The sequence below is a fragment of the Sinocyclocheilus grahami genome, unplaced genomic scaffold (assembly GCF_001515645.1).
Source record: "Sinocyclocheilus grahami isolate Dianchi unplaced genomic scaffold, SAMN03320097.WGS_v1.1 scaffold607.1, whole genome shotgun sequence".
NCBI lineage: Eukaryota > Metazoa > Chordata > Actinopteri > Cypriniformes > Cyprinidae > Sinocyclocheilus > Sinocyclocheilus grahami.
Genome location: NW_015505786.1, coordinates 311370 through 331818, shown reverse-complemented (window position 1 = coordinate 331818; position 20449 = coordinate 311370). Strand labels below are relative to the sequence as shown.

General features: G+C 39.7%; 1 protein-coding gene across 2 annotated transcripts; it reads right to left on the bottom strand.

Annotated features, from left to right (window-relative positions):
• Positions 1-4349: 4349 nt before the first annotated feature.
• Positions 4350-11838, bottom strand: LOC107557554 (protocadherin-18-like). Of its 2 annotated transcripts, none has more exons than XM_016241020.1 (4): positions 8929-11838; positions 8234-8289; positions 7189-7358; positions 4350-5567 (listed from the first exon to the last, which is right to left on the bottom strand). In XM_016241020.1, the coding sequence occupies exons 1-4, from the start codon at positions 11416-11418 to the stop codon at positions 4909-4911; spliced, it is 3375 nt and encodes a 1124-aa protein (XP_016096506.1). In that variant the 5' UTR covers positions 11419-11838; the 3' UTR covers positions 4350-4908. The 2 variants fall into 2 exon arrangements, with proteins under 2 accessions (XP_016096506.1, XP_016096507.1); XM_016241021.1 differs by having other exon boundaries at positions 4350-5564.
• Positions 11839-20449: the final 8611 nt, after the last annotated feature.

The window sequence follows — 20449 nt, the reverse complement described above, 5'->3', positions numbered from 1 at the left end:
CATTAAGTTTATGAATGCTTTTTCAACAGAGGGGGGGGGGGGGGGGGGGGGGGGGGGGGGGCGCGGCAAGGCTGAGGGATAGTGTACAGTCAGCAGATTATTTAGCAAAAGAAACCTCTGCAGGGGGATAAAGACTACTACACTGTGTATTTTCCCTCTTATCATGCGACCACTTGCCTGATAAGTAAATAATTGAACGCAAAATTAGGCCTGGGCAATAAAACGGTATCGATATTTATCAACGGTACACCTTCTTCGATAACGATAGAAAAAATGTTCGACATAGCGCACGATATAGGCAGGTGCTATGAGTGACGCAGAAAGCACACACAAACAGAACGCATATTCAGCGCATTTTTTAGACGGACAAATATGACAGCTGCACTCGCGTCACAAAAGAGATGTATAGAAAGCCATGCAAAGTTAAAACAGTTAAAATGTTTAGAAAGCACGTCACGAATTTGTGGAGGTTTATTCCTTTTCACTGCGTCTCATATGTTTTTAAATGCAATCTGTGTGAAGGACGCTTCTGCTCTTTGGATTAAGTAATGCATAAATACATGATGCTGTTTTGTTCATAACGGTTTATGCAATTTACGAAATTATATTAGATTTTTATGAGTTAATTTAGACGTAATGCACTTTTTTTTATAGAGTTACTTCCTTGCGTTGACAATTTAATTGTGCTGCATTATTTTGCTCATTGCGCCCTCCTGTGGCCTCGGGAGAGACAAAAAAGACAAAAGTTTATTTAGGACCTATTTAATATGCATATAAAACATTAGAAATTAGATATTTGTTTAATTTTTATTTTGTGTTTGATTGTTAAAACAAACAAAAAATATTTGTTGTTTGTCTCAATAAATTGTGTTAATTTAAAAATACAGTGGTTAAATAAAAAAAAAATTATATTGCTCTTTGTTTTAAAAAAGGTTATAAAAAATGTCAATAATTATTGATACCGAACGATATGAAACATTATATTGTTGATACATTTTTTAGCTATATCGCCCAGCCCTACGCAAAATATTAATGACATATTTTAATTACCTCAACATGACTGGCAGTACCCCCTTGAGCGCTCCCTTATCAGTTGTAGCAGTTGTGTTTGTATCAATGACAGACCACTAGATGGCGCGATTGAAGAATCAGAGTTGTATTGCAGGGAGCCATGTAGAAATATAAATGAATGATGCATGGTTCTGCTCTAAGCATGTAACATTAAGTTACAAGTTTGTGAAAATACTGCCAGTGCCAGGTACGTAAAGCAAATGATGAATATACTTAAGATTCACAAATACCAAAACAACGTGTCTACACCAGACGCGAGCGGCACAATGTGACAAAAGCAAATAGAACCCAGTGATGTTCTCTGCTGTAAATGTGGCGCGACGCAACACAAATCCATGACAGTAAACTGATGCCCCGTTCTGTTTCTGACGAACTCCAGCGCTCTGACACAAAGAACAATTGGATCTGCAATGTTTACTTTGTTGTGTCCAGTGTGGTGAAAAGACAAGAAAATATGACTTGGCATATCTCGCCCTCAGATTCACCAGTAAAAAGGTGGATAAACAAGTTTAGACGGTAAGTAGGCTACTTAAGTAGTACTATGTTAATCACAATATTTCAAATCGTTATATATAATTTTGCAATCAAGGTCATGTCTGAGAGGGTGCATATTTATATTAATTAGAGAATCATGTTAAACAATTGTTTCCTCAAAAATATGAAGCTGCACAACTGTTTTCAGCATTAAAATAATCAGAAATGGTTACTGAGCAGCAGATCAGCATATTTGAATAATTTCTGAAGGATCATGTGACACTGAAGATTGGAGTAATGATGCTGAAACTTCATCTTTGATCACAGGAATACAGTATATGTTAAAACATTCAAATAGATATTTTAAATTGACACATTTCTAAAAATATATATATTTTTCTTTACAAAAGTGGGGCCCGGCAGAAAAAGTTTGGGAACCACTGCCATATTAAATCCATACAGAAAGCAATTTATCATTTCACGCCCAGTTTAGGGAGCTAATCACTCTAAAAAACAAAAAACAAGAGCACCCTTAGTTGAAACTGTAATAATAACATATATATGAGCAACTCATCTGTGCATATTTGCATTTGAGCTATGGAGAGCATCAGATGTATACAGTTGTTGTCACACTATATAAATCAGTCTCACACCACCATTCAACGCCAAGTATTGTTTAGTGCTTATCGCCACGTCAGTGATAGCAACATTACGGAGCCATTTCCGAGTTTTGTTTAGTTCCTAGTTCCTAGCTCTAGTCTAGTTTTGTGCCTGATTGCCTGTTTCCTGATTTCCTGCCTGTCTTGGATTCTTCTTTTGCCTAGCTCTATGGACATTGTTTGCCTATCTCAGACCCACGGTAGCCTTTGGATGACTCTTCGTCTTGCCTCTTCTATTACTGTTTGCTGTGTATCGACCCATGCCTGTTTCATGACCACGCCTTTAAATAAAAGCATGCAGATGGATCCGCAAGTCTCTCGTCTCTGTCGCTCTGCAACACTTATACTGTACTGCTTATACTGTATGACAATATTACAATATTTTTGGTCATTTTATAATGCAATACATTTCTCATAATATAATAATTGTTATTACACTATGAGCTCAAGATTGTTTTACATTTTGAGAAAATGATTACATTATGAACATTGTATTACAATAATAATGTAATACTTATTACATTATGTGCAGTTTTTGCATTATGTGTAGTTATTACATTATGAGTTGCTACAGGGCAGCTGTGGCACAGACCTTACATTGGGTAGTGGGGTCTAATAAATTTGACAAGCACATACTAAGCCACTGTGGGGAAGAGTAAATGCATAAATCTAAAATATAACTGGATTTCTGATTAATTCATCAAGGCTTCAATGACAGTACAGTCCAGTTCTGTCATCAGTTTTACCTCAGAGTTACTCAGCAGGAAAACTGGAACCTCACGCCTCAAGTAATGCTCAGCAGAGAGGAAGCAAATTAAACTGACCCTGAGGTGAATTAACACCCCTGCTGCACACAGGAACCCAACTTAGCCTAAATGAATAGGTTGGCGCTCACTGGCTGCAGTATTCATTCCTGATGATTAGTTATCGTCTGTGTTGCAGACACTTTTATGCAAAGCAATTTACTAATTGTAAGGAGCATGTTAAGGTTAACTGCCCTGCACTCACAATCATCAGGTTTAAAGCATGGCTTATGGTCAAAGGTATGAGGAAGCAGAACCCAGGTTCAAGGTTGTATAGCCAAAGTAGCTTACACCTTGTGAGATTTTTGTATTCAAATCGAGAGTGCCAACCATTTACACCATACAATTACACTAACATGCATACTGAAAGAGGTGATTGTGTGAGAATAAAGCCTGCTCTCCACTTGCTGCAAAGAATAATAAAGTAAAATCAATGTTGAGCAAGTGTGTGTGTGTCGTTAATAGCCTCTCTATGCTGTGGTCAGGCCAGCGTAGATGATTCCACACTACATCACATCGACTGGCTGCACTCCAGATTACTAATCCTGAACAGCTGCCTGCTGTTAAATTATACACACCGACAGGTGTTAAGCACACATGCACACAAAACACAAGAACACACATTTATAAACATGCAAGCATAGATCATACATAGACCCACACGCATACGTATGCTAGGATATGTATTGATCATTGTATGAAAGATTCAGTGGCCTGTATACGTGTGTATGAAGTAATTAGACACCACTGATAACAACATTTGGGGGGCATGGCATGTTTAATGTAAAGCCATAATCTTTCTATGAGCTAATTACTCAGGGTTATATCTAGGAGTTATGGCTATGTAATCAGGGCAGAATTACACCCTTTCTTGGTTTTCTAGATCAAACGTGTACTTTAATAAAGTCATTAATCAGATTTTTAAGCACAAAAAGGATTTGTTTAGCACTCCTCCTTATGGCTATGGAACATTTATTTATTATTATTTTTTTGTGGCTGCAATACTTGCTCTGCTCAAAATGGGGAGCTCTTAGTGAAAGCAGCAGTGGCGGAGGTCCATGAAAACAGATGCCTGTCTGTTATATGAATCACTGGTTAGATTTTGTAGGGAGTTGATCGATTCTGTCTAGTTCATTTTCAACAAGTTCCAAGGCTAACTGTAAAATATGCTTTCATAATGAAAGCTTACGAAGCCGGATTTACGATAGGGAAAACATAACTACATCTAAGACCATAGATTTGCTGAATAAATAATGAATGAAAACAGACAGTGTGAAAGAGGTATTCCCAAAGGTATGTTTTTAATGCAACATTATTGTAAAATCGTAACAGAAAGGTTTGCTGACAAAGAGAAAAATCCTTATACGGTCCCAAGAAATTTTTCACAGTCACTCATGGATAAACCATTCTGGTAAGAGTATTTCGGTGTTCACAATAATGATAACAGAGAACTGGACCACCAACAACAGTTTGTATACACTGTAAAATCTGTCTCGATTAAAACATCCTCATGCACACACTCACACACGCTCAAACACACATTAAACATGTTCAAGTATACAAACAAATCTTGGTTTAATTTTAGGTACATGCAGTGAAATTCTGTATAAAAATAGACATTTGTATTGCTTTCTGTACAAACACATATATACACATATATAAATACGGAGTAAAAAAAACATAAAAGGTGTTTACAATCACATTGTGTTCACTTTTGGACAAAAGACCAAAAGTCATACTAAGTAAACAATATTAACCGAAATGCTTCCACATGTGACTCAATCAAGGCTACAGCGCTGAACTCTCTCCCTTTCTCCTCCTTTCAGTGATTAGTTCACTCTACGAAAATAGAGCGAACGAAAAAGAAAGAGATAGGGAAATGTTCTTTCACAGATTGTTGTTTAGCTCTGGCGTACATCCTGAAGCAATTTGTTAATTTCGGCAACCAGTTCGCTAGCGTCGACAACTTCGTGTCTCGTGTCGTTGCGTTTTCCCTGCCGCTGGCTGAGCACACTCTCTATGTCGTCCTCTTCGTAGTTCTCTGGGATCTCCTCCATCGCCGGCAGCCATTTTAAATGCACCTGCGATGCCGCGTGATTGGTCGAGCCGTGTCCACTCACCACGGCACCTCCAGGATTCTGAAAGTGAGTATTGGCCTCCCACACAGCAACGCCCTGCGGGTAGGTGGGGCCTGTAGACGACACCTTACCCGGCAGGAAGCCCTTTCTGATCTCCATGCCGATGGAGGAAGAGGACAACCCAGCGCATCCTTCAAGCTCATTGACCTCAGCGTAAGAAGTTGGTAGGAGACGTTGGAAGACGTTGTTCATTTCTGACAGCAGCGAACTGCCGCATTCCTCCTCGTTGTCCTTTCCAAAGGTAGAAAAGCTCTTCTTAGCTGAGTCGACTGACTGCTGGTCCTCCTCGAGGACCTGAGGCCTGCTCTCTTCTCCGGGGATGTACATGTTCGCACGGTAATCCGAAGATGCTTGAGATGGCATCCAGCACTGGTCAGAGTGACCCAACACACGGCACTCCTCCGTACACAATCTCATGACTGCTAAGAGAAAGACAAAGAAATATTTTTCGGAGTTTTAGGAGCAATTGAGAGCAAATTTAATTTCAATTTGGATTGTAAACATCAAAACTATCATTTTAAAACTGTTTTTTAATATCTCAGTTGTTTCTCCATATCAGAAAGGAGATTAACTGGGAAGCAAAAGGAGGCTTTTTTTCTGAGAAAAACACCCCAGAAATCTCACATGTGTGAGATTAATGGTTCTAAAAGAGGCTTTTCGCACTGATGCCATAGAAGAACCATTGAACAGTTCATTGTTTTCTTAATATGAATAACATTTTCATAATCAGAAGAACATTTTCCACTATAAAGAGTCTTTTGTGCATTGAAAGGGTTCCATGGATTTTAAAGGTTCTTTCTGGAACCATGAATACCAAAAAATAATCTTTATTCTTAAGAGTGTAGCATTTCTGACAAGATATTTACAATGTTTCAAAAATGAGATTTCAATAGTAAATACATTCTCATTTAATTCCTCCGAGACCACATTATCTACTATACTTCTCAGCCACTGTCTAACTTGTATCTAATTTTATTGCTAGAAATTTTAGGAGAAACCCCTTAGACAAATTTGATACTGTACTTAAATGAAACATAAATCTCCTGAGCTATGAAAGAGCAACCTCTAAGCAATGAAATTTCCTCTGGGCATGTAAAAAATGGGAGAAAGGAAAGTGAGGAAAACAAAGGGATGAAAGAGAATGGGACAACAAGGAGGGATGATAAGGTTAGGAACTTAGAGAAGGATTTCGGAGGTGGGTGGGTGTGTCGGGGAGAGAGCTTGAGAAGCTGAGGAGATCGAGAGTTTGTCATTCTTCTATTCCAGTTTCTCTTGTGGAGGCTGACATCCTTTGTTAAGCTGGATTATTATTCATTACTCTGCCAACGTCGCCTCACACAAATCAGATATGACTGAATTTGAATATTAGAGACAAAGCAGCAAGGGAATAAAAATGGAGAGGACAAACTAGAATTGGGATGGAGGAAATGGAACTGAGTGAAAATTACAATAAAGTGCTTTGGTGAGGAAAGGGTGAAACTCTAATCGATGCGCACAGGTTGCTTCTTTCTCTCTATGAAAGAGGAAGAGCAGGGCTGAAATAGTGGCCCTCTGGGGAGAGAAAAGAGAGTGTGTGCGTGCGGAAGGGGGGTTTAACTGCATTGTGAAAGCAATTACGGTGAATTTTCCTCAGTTCAGATTTTGAAAGCATAGGGCTGTCAGAAGAGAATGAATACAGGGAAATAACACTCCGGTCCACGCCTCCACTCATGCACATACACTGTCTTAAGCAGCTGATAAAAGAGATTGACACTGCAAAAGGTAGTGGTTAAAAAAATTACATGATTTCAACCAAGAACCAGATCATTTAAAGGCTTTTTCCTTAATTTTCACATGCATATTGAGTATAAAAGCACAGTGCAGGCCATTTAATTTATACCTGCACCTGTTCACAACGTAATAAAAGTAAGCCACTGTAGACGGGGTGTTAAACTGCAGCATAAATGCGATGTGCTCGATATAATCAAGCTGATGAATGTCATAATTCAGGGTGATAAAAAGGTAAGAAACCGCATGAGAGACCAATTGGACTTCATTTCTCACCTGGGTGGAGACGCTGGTGTCCGTCGCTGTGGAAGAGGTCTCCGAAGCCATCGCCTAGCAACCGGTCGATGGGCGAATCACGGCCCATCTCGCAGTCACTGTCGCCCGCATCACTGTCGCCACGCCCACTATCTTTCAGACTGAACTTATCCATGTCCTGGAGGGCGTACCTGCACACACATTCACACAAACACAGTTACAGGTTAAACATGATTCTATGGAGTATGCAGCATAACATATAGGCTAATTATTAAAAACTATTTACAATATTCAAGTTCAAACAATCACTAAAATCAATTACCTACAAAAAAATCTGTTTAAAAGTGATTCGTTAGAGATATCAAACATGTACCACATTCAGAGTGGCATTATATGTTTGATTGTATTAAGTCAGCTAAAACACTTAAAGTTTCCCAAAAGCATCTGTATGCATTGCATACAGTCTAGGAACTTGCATATGCAAAACAGGCAAGCATACGCCCCACCCATCATTTTAACTTGCACAGACTATATCTTTATTTAGCCATCATATAAACAGATCTATTCAGTGATGTCTCTTTGGCACCATGCATTTATCTCACACCCCAAAATGTCCCTTAAATATTTTGATTCACTAGCAGAGGCGTGCAAGACAAAAAAGTGCAACTATCTAAAGCTAGTATGTTTTTAAATCATCAACTGGACATTGAAATGCATTATTGTATGGAACAATGGTTTCAACAATATGCACGGGATAAAATGACATGAGCCAAGAACAAAACGCAGATGAGAGGAAAGAAAAAAAAGCACAGAAAGCAAGCTATGACCTCATGTGAGGAGCAGTCCAATCAGGATCTGCGAACGTGGGTGACCACGGCAACAGGGAAGTTCTGTCCTATTCTACCACAAACATTTTAGAATACCTATCATCCAATCCGATGGAACCAGCAGCACACAACAGGTTGAGTATCACTACCCATCTACTCTACCATACTATTTAGAGCACATCATGCCCAAATAAGGAGTTTGAGCTTGCAGCGTAGTATTTGTTTGTTTGTAAGTTTACCTGTAGCTGCGAGAGTATTTGTTCCCTCTGAAGCTGGGCCGCGGCTGATACTGACCCTGATGGAGTATTGAGAGGAGCTGTGAGACTTGCTATAGCAAAAACAGATGACATAAATAAAAATAAATACTGATGGAACACGACTATCATTCACACACACACATACACACACACACACACATGAATGAATAAATGAAAAGCGTTAGTGCGAGAACAACACACAGTTACCTGAATGTTATGTTGACATTGGTGAATGAAAAGATGAGTATATACATGGACAGATAATTCATGGGCTCTTTATGAAGATTAGCATCAATTACACTTTTTAAATATGCAAGTTTTGCTTTTACCTCCACAGGGGGCGTGGCATGTGTAAGTTCCTGAAGCTGGGCCGCGGCTGATACTGACCCTGATGGAGTATTGAGAGGAGCTGTGAGACTTGCTATAGCAAAAACAGATGACATAAATAAAAATAAATACTGATGGAACACGACTATCATTCACACACACACATACACACACACACACATGAATGAATAAATGAAAAGCGTTAGTGCGAGAACAACACACAGTTACCTGAATGTTATGTTGACATTGGTGAATGAAAAGATGAGTATATACATGGACAGATAATTTATGGGCTCTTTATGAAGATTAGCATCAATTACACTGTTTAAATATGCAAGTTTTGCTTTTACCTCCACAGGGGGCGTGGCATGTGTAAGTTCCAGGGCGAAGTTCTCAGGGATGTGATTGGAGGAAATAGTGACCAAGCTGTTCAGTGATTGGCGGCTGTGTTGGCTCTGCCGGCAGCCCATGTGGGCCCTTTCAGGTCCGGGCGAGGAGGTTGGTGAGTGATGGTGTGCCCGGATTGGGAGGGTCCCGTTGACGGTGGGCACCAGGGTGATGTCGCCCTTGTGGATATGCCGTGAGGGCTTTTTAGGGTGCTGTTGGTAGGTAGACTCAGCCACCCTGCAGTTGTATGAGCGAGTGTCCTTCTTTTCACGTGAGCAGCGAAGGGCAAAGGCCACCATGATGAGAAGCAGAACGGCGCAGATCGCACTAAGGGAGATGATGATGATCATGGACACATCTAGAGGGCCATCTCCACTTCCTCCACCTGTCAGATGGGGATTCATGTGGTTCTCAATGTTTTCATAAAGCGAAAGTCTCAGTAGGGCTCTGGCGCTGAGGGGTTGAGCACCATGGTCCTGCACTAGGATGGTCAGCTCCACGTGATCCTGTGGAATGTCCTGCATGCTGACGTTGGTCCGAATTTCACATGTTTTAGCATCCATAGCGAAGTAACCTGCCTCATTGCCCCCTACTACAGAACACGAAAGGTCACTATTGGAGCCGGCATCATAGTCTATCGCGTGGACAATAGTTAACACATCACCGACCTCTGCGTATTTGGATACTGGAACATCAGCCGTGTGGTTCCACAGCTGAGGCATTGTGATGACCGGTCTGTTGTCGTTCTCGTCCAAGACAGTCAACACAACGGTCACATTACTACACAGTGGAGGACTTCCAGAATCCCGGGCCTGGACTAAGAACGAGATCTGACTCACATCTTCGCGATCAAAAGTACGTAGTGCATAAATGTTTCCATTAGATGGGTCAATGGTGACGTAAGTGGAGATGGAGCTCCCATGGACTGTACATTCAAGTATAGAGTAGCTCACTTGACCATTCGGGCCCAGGTCTGGATCTGAGGCCCTCACAGATGACAGATAAGCTCCTGGTGAGTTGTTCTCTGCCTTGGAAATCTCATACCTGCCCTTCTCAAACTTTGGCGTGTTGTCATTCTCATCCTGGACCTGCACAGTGAAGTGTTTGATGGTAGACAGACTTGGAGAGCCTTTGTCTTCAGCTATAACAGTCAAGCTGAACTCGGACCTCTTCTCTCGGTCCAAAGTGACATTTGTAAGGATCATGTAGTTCTTCTCATATGTCTTTTGCAGCCTGAAATGACCTTGGCCGTGGAGACGGCACTCCACCTCTCCATTCAACCCAGAGTCCAGGTCATCCACCCTCACCAGAGCCACAAATGTATCTACAGGAGCTGTCTCTGATATATAAGCTATCTCCTCATTCCCAGTGGACATCAAATTGATACTAATGTCAGGCTTGTTGTCATTCACATCCACCACTTTTATTATGACTTTACAGTGTGCTGGCATTGAATTGGGACCCATGTCTTGAGCTTGAACATCTATGTCATACGAATTTGTGCTTTCAAAGTCAACTTTCCTCATCAGTGTCAAATGACCATTATCAGAATTAATCTTAAAAGTCTCTAAAATTTTAGGTGACACGTGACTGCTAAAAGAATATACGATTTTCCCATTGGTCCCTTCATCTGGGTCAGTGGCATTCAGATCAATAAGCAAACTACCTAAAGGAGAATTTTCAAGCAAGTTGATCACATAAGATGGCTTCTCAAACACAGGATTGTTGTCGTTCGAGTCAGCTATGCTGATTTTCAGGCGCGTTGTTCCAAATTTTGGGGGAACGCCCCTGTCTGAGGCGCTAAGCTGGAGTTCATAGCTCGCTCGTACCTCTCTATCCAGCTCTTTAAGCACAACGAGCTCCGCGTACTTGGCGCCATCGGTTCTGGTTAGAATATCAATCATAAAAAAATCAGACGGAGTCAGAGAGTATGTGTTCAGAGAGTTCTCCCCAACGTCTGGATCAATGGCGCTGTCAAGGGGAATGCGCGTCCCCACGGCGGCGGTTTCGGAGATCTCCATGGGAATGACGGGGCGCGCGAACTGTGGCGCATTGTCGTTAATGTCCAGAATTTCCACTTCGATGTGGAACAGCTGTAGGTGCTCCGTGGGGAGGGTGAGGACGTCAAATTCGATAGTGCAGTTGAGATTCTTCTCGCACAGTTTCTCGCGGTCTATTTTGGTCCTGATGCTGATCTCTCCATCCTGGTCGCGCACGGAGAGAAGAGACGCGCTGCCGCGCTGCATGGCTCTAAAGCGTAACGGAATCGAGCTCGGAAGTTTGGACAAAACATCAGCGACATCTTCACGAAGTCTGGCGATAACTGTACCCACCTTCTGCTCTTCGTAAACTTGGTATTTCAGAGTTTTCGCCGAGACGTGCCGTGCCAGTATCACGAGCACAGCAAGTTTAAGTAAAGTGGCACAGAACACTGCGCCCTTACTGATATCCATGTTGGGCTCCGACAGGCACAGAAATAAACTCTCAAAGTGATGGTCGCTTCCTTTGTTGAGCTGTCACAGTCCTTTACATGCGTTGTTATGGTCTCAAAATCATATCCAAATCCGAAAGAAAAACGTCTTCTCAAAAGATTTCGAAGTCAAAAACAGGTCTTGAAAAATTAGCAGAGCGCAGGAGCTTAAAACAAGCAATGGCATTAAAACCAAAAGCGCATATCCCTCTGTCACTAACGAGAAATCTGTTGCGCGTATCAAGAGACTGGAGCGCAACCTCCGTCTAGAGAGACTATGCGCGAGCGTATCTGTCTCCTGCTGTCTGAAGACTCTCTTTGACTGACTAACCCAAAATAGCAAAGCTTCTTTTAGAGCCACGGCTTCAGACAAAACGCTTCTCCTAAACCAAGGGCTGCCTCTTCTCTCTGCGACTGACCATTCAACACAAAGCCACTATAGATCCCAATTAAATGAAGGGGAGAAAGGAAGTGGATAACTCCGCCCTTTAGGGTCTCCCCCTCTTCTGAACGCGCTTCAACAAAGGATGAGAGAGCAGAATTTAAGAATAACTCGAGATGAACTTTCCCTCTAGATGACTGTCAATCCAATTTACTCATTTAATATTTAACTCTATTTTAGGATAAGCATATGTCATTTTGGCAAATCTGTGCAGCTACAGCAAAGATGCATTCATAATGTGGCCTCGTTTATGAATCTTTGTGTCGGGTGAGAACTGTTCTGTTCTATCTGTAACTCAGTGTTTTTAAACACTTAATATAATATAAATATGTGACTATTTATAACATTCCCATACTTTTCTGATATAAAATAGTTTTGAAACAGTATGCATCCCTAAATTGTTTAAATTAACATCAAATATGAAGAGTGCAGTTGTAAAAATGAAAAAATTAGGTACCATTAGGGTTCCCAAAATCATCATGCTAGAGAACCAATAGGCATCTTTAAAAAAGAGAGCAACTTGCAAGATGAGTTCCTGCAAGAATTCCAAAAAATATTAATGGGATATATAAGACACCTTCTAAAAGTTGCATAAAGGTTCTCCAGAGCGTTCTGGTAGCATGGAAATGTGGGGAATCCCAAATAGTGTGGTGGACTGTAACACCAAATGAAAAAATTATTATGCACGGAAGGAAGTGTGCTGCTCTGACATATAAAGGACTGTTGTGCTTGTGGGGTCTTTGGGTTCAAGTCATGTCCTAGTCCTGTTCTACCTCTTGCTTCCTGCACTTTTCATTTGCTTCTCCATCATCCTGTATACACTATATAAACAATTAGGCTAATAAATATACAATCCAATGAAATAAAAATTGGAAGCAAATACAGAACTATGACCTACATTTTAAATACATATAACAGAGTGTGTGTTAGTCTCATGATAATGTATTATGCACGGAAGGAAGTGTGCTGCTCTGACATATAAAGGACTGTTGTGCTTGTGGGGTCTTTGGGTTCAAGTCATGTCCTAGTCCTGTTCTACCTCTTGCTTCCTGCACTTTTCATTTGCTTCTCCATCATCCTGTATACACTATATAAACAATTAGGCTAATAAATATACAATCCAATCAAATAAAAATTGGAAGCAAATACAGAACTATGACCTACATTTTAAATACATATTACAGAGTGTGTGTTAGTCTCATGATAATGTCAAATGTCGGTCCCTAGAAGTACAATGGAAAGGAAAGTGTTACAATCTGGTCAACTACAGTATTTCTAATTTAATATCTAGATGAAAAGCTTGTGTGAATGCTATGATGTTGTGCACATCAAATTATACAAGCGAACCCGCAGTTCTTTAACATCCATTGCCATAATCAAGACAGACATTAAATTCTACTTCCTTAACTCAGAATTACTATCATTTTTTTCCCCACATAAATCTTACAACTTCTATATTCACCTCATGGGAGTAGTGCATATCTAATTTCACCCATGTAGCTCAATTCTAATTGGTTAAACTGGTGTTAAAACACTCTTACAACAGATGCTTACACTAAAGCATCACTTATAGGTCATTCATTTTGGAGGACTAGACTAATCTTTGCATCAGCTGTCAAATATGTTTCAAAAACTGCTTACGTGCCTTTCTTAATTCCTTTTAGTGTCACCCGCTTTCCCTTTCTGGGGTTCAAGTATTCTCACGCGCTATACCGACTCCTCATCTGCCATACGTTTGAGTTTAAGCTGTGTGTCGAATCACTTGTTCTGGTGAATGAGTGGGAAAAAAACTCGCTCACGCGCACAAACAGCTCTGCTCACGTGAATAATAAGGTTTTACATCGCATGCATGTCTTTTGGTGTTGTTCCCGCAAAATGTATTAACCTAACATCCATGTAAGCGCTTAAAAAAGTGCACAGTCTGGACCGGATCATCTGTGCCTGGTCATTTGCATTTGTGCATGGTTCATATAGTTCCTCTTTGAGAGAAAGCTTTCTCTGAGTCTAAACAATAGAGGGAAATTAGTTCAGTTTGAAAGTGCAAAAACGGGGACAATTCAATTGCTCTATCACGCTCACGGGCAAACGGATGAATAAAATACATTAAATGGCCTATTTCCTGACTCTCACTCAAATTCCCATGGTGATATGTTAACCCGTGGAAATGTAGCCAACCATATCAAACCCACAGAAGTTAGGCTTGGATTAATAAACCCCCTTTGGCGACAGATTTGACACAAATGCTGCTCCTCTTTTCCCAATTCTGGAGTTCCATGTGCTTTAGCAAACCAAAAGGGCCCATACTGAGACACTGGGGTATTCTAGCGACTGTTTGGGAAAGTGATTACCGGGAAATTTCAGCATTACCAGAAGGCGCAGGTTTGACCCCGACACTTTCTTTTGTTTAGTTTATTCTTTTCATAAGACGCAGTGTTTGCGAATCGTCTGCGTTTCGCCCGGGCCAATTTTAGCAGGGCGATTTTAACCAGGTTTGATACGGCCGAGCGCTCTCTTTGGCTCCGAAGCCTTAATGCAATTACCTCTGCTCTAATCACATTGCCTGAACAAAGACGTCAAAGTCTTTGCTAAATTTGGGGGGTTCTGGAATGCCCGTAGTGTTGCATGAAAAATCACACAGTCTAAAAGAAGCGCGATAAGTAAAAACAGATGCACAGTCAAATGCACTTGGACACGGTTTGGCTTATACATTTATTTATTTTTTTAATCCCTCATCTGACATAACCCATTTAAACTCTAAACTAAACAATGTGATAATGAAACTAATACATTTAAGTGAAAACCAACTTGAGAGGCAGGTGCAACTTTGACATATATCAAATATTTTTAGCTTTTAAAAATGACTGATTAGGCTCAAATGGCATAATGAACAAGTTGACGAGCAAAGAACATCTGCATTTTTGGTGCTAGTACAGATTTACGACACCATATGGGGCCACTGTGTCTCAATCTCCCTGACAGAGGCGTATCCCCCGCATGTGCCATAGAACCAGTGCACAGATTCAACTTTTGTCATTGATATTCTGTCCTTCTCCAGCCATACAAAGGCCGCAGCAGGTGGAAATGCAGGCCAAATGAGGTCCAAACTTGCACGCGAACTTTGCTTCTAGTGTCGCTGGAATGCGCGTGAACGAGCGCGCACTGCCATTGTAAAGGCACGCGAGCATCTGTCGCCTCGTCTGTCTCATTATCCCTCATTCGATTAGCGCTCTCTCTTTCAAGGCGGGCTGCGTCTCGCTTTCTCAATAGACCCCGGGTCACAAAGGTCTCTGACAATGTACATTGTTATTCATACCAGGCCAAAGAGCAAACTTAGTGCTCTCCCCCTGGTTGGAACGGACTTTTACTGCTTTATGAGGCGTTGAGCGGGATAACAAGACTCTAGAGTCTGTTTGCTCGCGTGATGCATCTAGTGCGCGTTCTTAAAAACACCATATTGAGCTTCATGTCACGGTGAGGGCGACAAATTTATTGCTGTTCTTTAACAGTAGCCCACTATGGTAATCCAGCCCCGCTATAAAACCACAAGTTTGTGTATGTACTGGCTAATTTGTGGAAATGATATGACAGCTGCACTCGAGGGCCACCCTCAGCTATACTGTGTTGCTAATGCTGCCAGTGAGAGTTTATGCTTACAGTGCAGAGAGAACGTAATATTGTCCTTTAATATTTGACTGAAATCAAAGTTTGCATATTGTATGAATAAATAGCCTTGGGTACATAGTTCCCAAGTCTCAAAATTCCTCAAGGAACGTGATTCATTTTTGAACATCTATCATCATTTGCAATTAAACCTAAACTGTCCTGATGGGATCAAATAAGATCCTACTGTACAAAATGAAATACCCACAGAATTTTCTGTTCTATACTGTGAAATCTTTATCAGAACCCCACATGTTTTAGAGCAATCTCCTGCTGTTATAGTCAGTTAAAGTAAATGATCAGAAGCTAAAGGTATCATTTCAGTTTTTTTCCTTACTTTATTAGGCCTATATTATAAATATTTTATACATATACAATAAAGCACAACCTTAAAGTACTTTATTGCTGTTACTGATAAATGGACATTTTATTCCATTAATAATCGCAATAGTCCCATTGGGAACCATGTGTTCTAAAATATCTCATTTTCTTTGTTTATTACTGTGCACTGCCAGAAAAAAAAGGTACATCTTGTCACTTGGACAGATCCTTACCATACACCTTGAGAAACTAATATGTACTAAATGCCTTTAGAGGTTGATAAGTTACAAAGGTGTATCTTTTGAGGGTGTTGTTCCAGTGTCAAGCAATTGAACCATTTAAATATGTTTTTTTTTCTTACAGAGTGCTATGTTGGAATCTGTTACGGAATTTCTAATAGTATCCTTTAGGATTGAGTCCAAATTATGTCTAATAAAAATTCCAAAGAAATTAATTCAAGATTTTTTTGCATATTTCATTGCCAAGAATTTCTCTTCTCTGTTCTTGGAGAAAAAGGTCACTCTTACTCCTGAGTTTTTTTGAGTCTTGAGTCAATGTCATGCACCTCCCTAAAGCCATCCACACACACACACACACACACACACACACACACACACACACACACACACACACACACACACACACACACACACACACATACATACACACACACACACTGGCAATGAGTAATACCAGCCTCTCAGCCCCAGTTCAAGCACCATCACCCAGGACCAATCACTCTGACACTGATGTCTGCTGAGGTGGCTCCTTCTGACGACTGAGAGAAAGAGAAGGAGAGAGGGAAAAAGAAATGAAACATGGACAGAAATAATGAGGAAAAAAAATGTTGCTGCCTAGTTATTAAGACAACAAGGAATAGTTCACTCATAAATGCAAATCCTGTCATTATTTACTCAGCCTCATTTTGTTTTGCTGTTATATATAAAGAATATTCACACACATTCCCACACATACACACACATACACACATGTATATATAAATGTATTCCATGAAAGCATCATAAAAGGCAGCCATAAAAATTCTGTCATCATTTACTCACCCTTATGTGGTTGTGTGTGTGTGTGATTAATGATGAACATGATGCTCAGTTCCTGACTGGACTCCATTCTTAATGACTGACAGCTAATTTTTTGGAGCACGATCACCATGGAAACAAATCAGACAACCATAAATGGGATACACATTGATAGAGTTGTTGCAGTAATGTTTTAATGACGGTATCAGAATGCAGATGGTATTAGTGCCAACATGTGCAGCAGCAGATGTAAATGGTCAATGCCAGAGCTTGGCAGGAAGATTATTTAGAAAACATATTCTTAATTGTTCCATGCTCTCTTGACACACATTTCAGTGGGGAATCCCCTAGTAAGAAACACCTCCAAATAAAGCTATGTTTTCTCAGGACTGCATCAATATATAAAGTAATACATCTTTTACAGCCGTGTTAATGGCAGTGGAGGCCCTTCTAAGGGTTTAGGTCTCAGAATACTGTCATGTTACATGATTGGAAAAATTTTCTGCTTAACAATCTTTTAAACAAATGAACTACAGTTCTCTTAGGTTTGTGATTTCTGGTGACTGTCTGTTTTTCATTACTGCCTTTATTCCACCAGGGAGATGTGAGTAGCCAAAAACGTGAGTTTTAAAACAACAGCACATGCTAGCCGAAGGCGTTCCAGCAGAGGTAGTTAAACAGCAGGGGCCCGTACTCTTCTGTGTTTCCCGTGTGAGCAAAGGTTCCTGGGTTACATGTATCAGGTGGTCTGTATATCCCAGAGTTTGTTAGAGGCCAGATTTATGGCTGTGGGTAAAGGAATGGAGAACAGCTCAGCAGCGGAGAAGTGAGGCTCCTATGGATAAATTTGGTTTAGGGGTCCCTAGGTGACTTGGACAAGAGACAGAGACATTATCAGCCAGCTGCTGCACACCAAACTTGTTTCTGTTTTTAGATCATGTCCATGTGTGGGCTGTGGAGTGTGTATGATAGTACAATGAGAGACAGCATATTTAATTTGACGTGAAGTAAAATGAGGCTGTGAGGGATGAAAGTACAGTCTACTTAATATTTTGTAACATTTTGAGGTCCTAGGTTACATTTGCTAAAAACAGGTTGGTTCATGAATATTAATGAAGCTGTAGTTGCAGTTGATTGGCTGAAAAGCAAGTGGGCAGAAGCCATTTTAGTATTATCACTTAAAGGAATACTTCATCCAAAAATGAAAATCAGCTGAAAATATACTCATCCTGCGTTCCATGAGTTTGTTTCTTCATTGGAACAGATTTGGAGAAATGTAGCATAACATCACTTGCTCACCAATGAATCCTCTGCAGTGAATGTGTGCCATCAGAATTAGAGTCTAAACAGCTGATAAAAACATCACAGAAATCCATAAGTAATCACCACGACTCTACTCCATCAGTTAATGGCTTGTGAAGTGAAAAGCTGCATGTTTGTAATAAACAAATCTAAATCCAAAACAATGCTTCCTCCAGTGAAAAAGTCACTCTCCTGTTGTCCTCTCACATCAAAATCCACTAAAATATTTGTGAAGAACTGTTTTGGATGCTGTTTTAGCTTGTAAATAATGCTTTATCTTTGCATATTTATATCCTGATTCAGATGAGACCACTTTTCCTTGAAGAAAGCAATATTATGAATAGAGGTCTCGCATTTTAGAATCAGTTTCAAGTTAAAAAAAGTCTTGATGGATTTAATGCAAACACACATCTTTTCACTTTACAGGACGTTATTTGATGGACTGGAGTCATATAGATTAATGTGATATATATATATATTGCTTGGCTTCAGTGCAATTGTAGCAACTTGTATTGTAAAAAAAAAAAGCTTCTGTCAGCTAAATGCAATAAGAGTCGATTGAATGAATTTGACAAGAATTTGTTAAAGGAATACTTCAACCAGAAATTAAAATTAATGTAGTCACCCTCAAGCAATCCAAGATGTAGTGTTTGTTCATTGAATTGGATTTCTGTGATGTTTTTATCAGCTGTTTATATATATATAATATATATATTCAGCTGTTTGAACTCTCTTCCTAACGGCACCCATTCACTGCAAGTGATGTAATGCTAAATTTCTCCAAATTTGTTTCAATGAACAAACACTACATCTTGGATTGCTTGAGGGTGACTACATTAATTTTAATTTCTGGTTGAAGTATTCCTTTAACAAATTCTTGTCAAATTCATTCAATCGACTCTTATTGCATTTAGCTGACAGAAGCTTTTTTTTTTTACAATACAAGTTGCTACAATTGCACTGAAGCCAAGCAAAATATGGTGGATTAGGAGTGCCACTTAACAAAAAAAGAATAAAATAAAAATGTAAATCAATAAATCACTTTTCAAACTGGCAGATGAATAAACATATTTAAAAAAATATTTAATACAGGTTTAAAAATTGTCGTTAAATGTAACAAAAAGCCAGACAAATGAGTGGACAAACTTATTTACTTTCTTAAAAAGCATTCCTGGTCTTATTGTGAACAATACATCAATGCATGTTATTTCCAATAAATAATTAAATAAAAACCTGCTACTCCTCTGAAATTATACTCTTTTTCCCTATAGAACATTATATTTAAAGCCTCCACTTCAGCCACAAGTCATAAAACTCAAGCCCTATAAAATCAAGCCCTGTCCTACATGTTTGCAGCCTGTTTCACTAGGAATTCTGACATATTACGAAAGTAAAATGAGCTAACGTCATTTCATCTTGACGCTAAGGGATCTGAGCCAACCGTAGAAACAGTTCTTTAAAATACTGATTAAAATGAATGATTCTCCCTCACTAATAAACAATTCCTCCAGATGTAGACAGAAAGTAGAAGCAGAAAGAAAGCAGTAAAAGAAAGAGAGAGAGAGAGAGAGAGAACAGTATATTAACATTCCATGTTTTAGCTTAATGTGTAATTAGTACAATCGTAGTTTGAATCATTTGCATCAGCGGTTGATTGTTTGAGAAATGCTTGGCACAGTTTCTATTCATTAGCAAGATGTTCTTTCTTTCCAATACTAACTAACTGCACAGATAATCACCTAAGTCATTAAAACACAACTGCATAATGAGTGTCTTTTTAAATGTGCATCATACAGTAAACATGACCTGCAGGTCAAAAACGCTTTGCAAACATCTTCTGCAAAATAATATTACCATGACCCACAGAAAATTATCCCGACACATATTATATTATAAACAAAAGTTGCATAATAAGCAACCTGCATCTAGCATGACCTCATTAATGTTTGAGAACATCAAACAGTCTTTCACTGTGTAACTACAACAATTCTTAAAAGCCAAAAAAGTGAAGAAACTGCATGTGTAACCCATGAAAACACTGATCATTTTCATGTTTAGTAGCTTATGTGCCTCAGTGATAGTTCTCTTGGAAATATAGCAACAAAATTTCAGCATATCCAAGGCAGATGTGGATAAAAATGGCAAGCGCTGAAATGTGCATCATTTACATCAAAATGCTTGGCAGAGGAACATAAACAAATCCTAAGCAGCCAGAACGTCACAGTGAGAACATGTATGTGAGACCAGAGCAG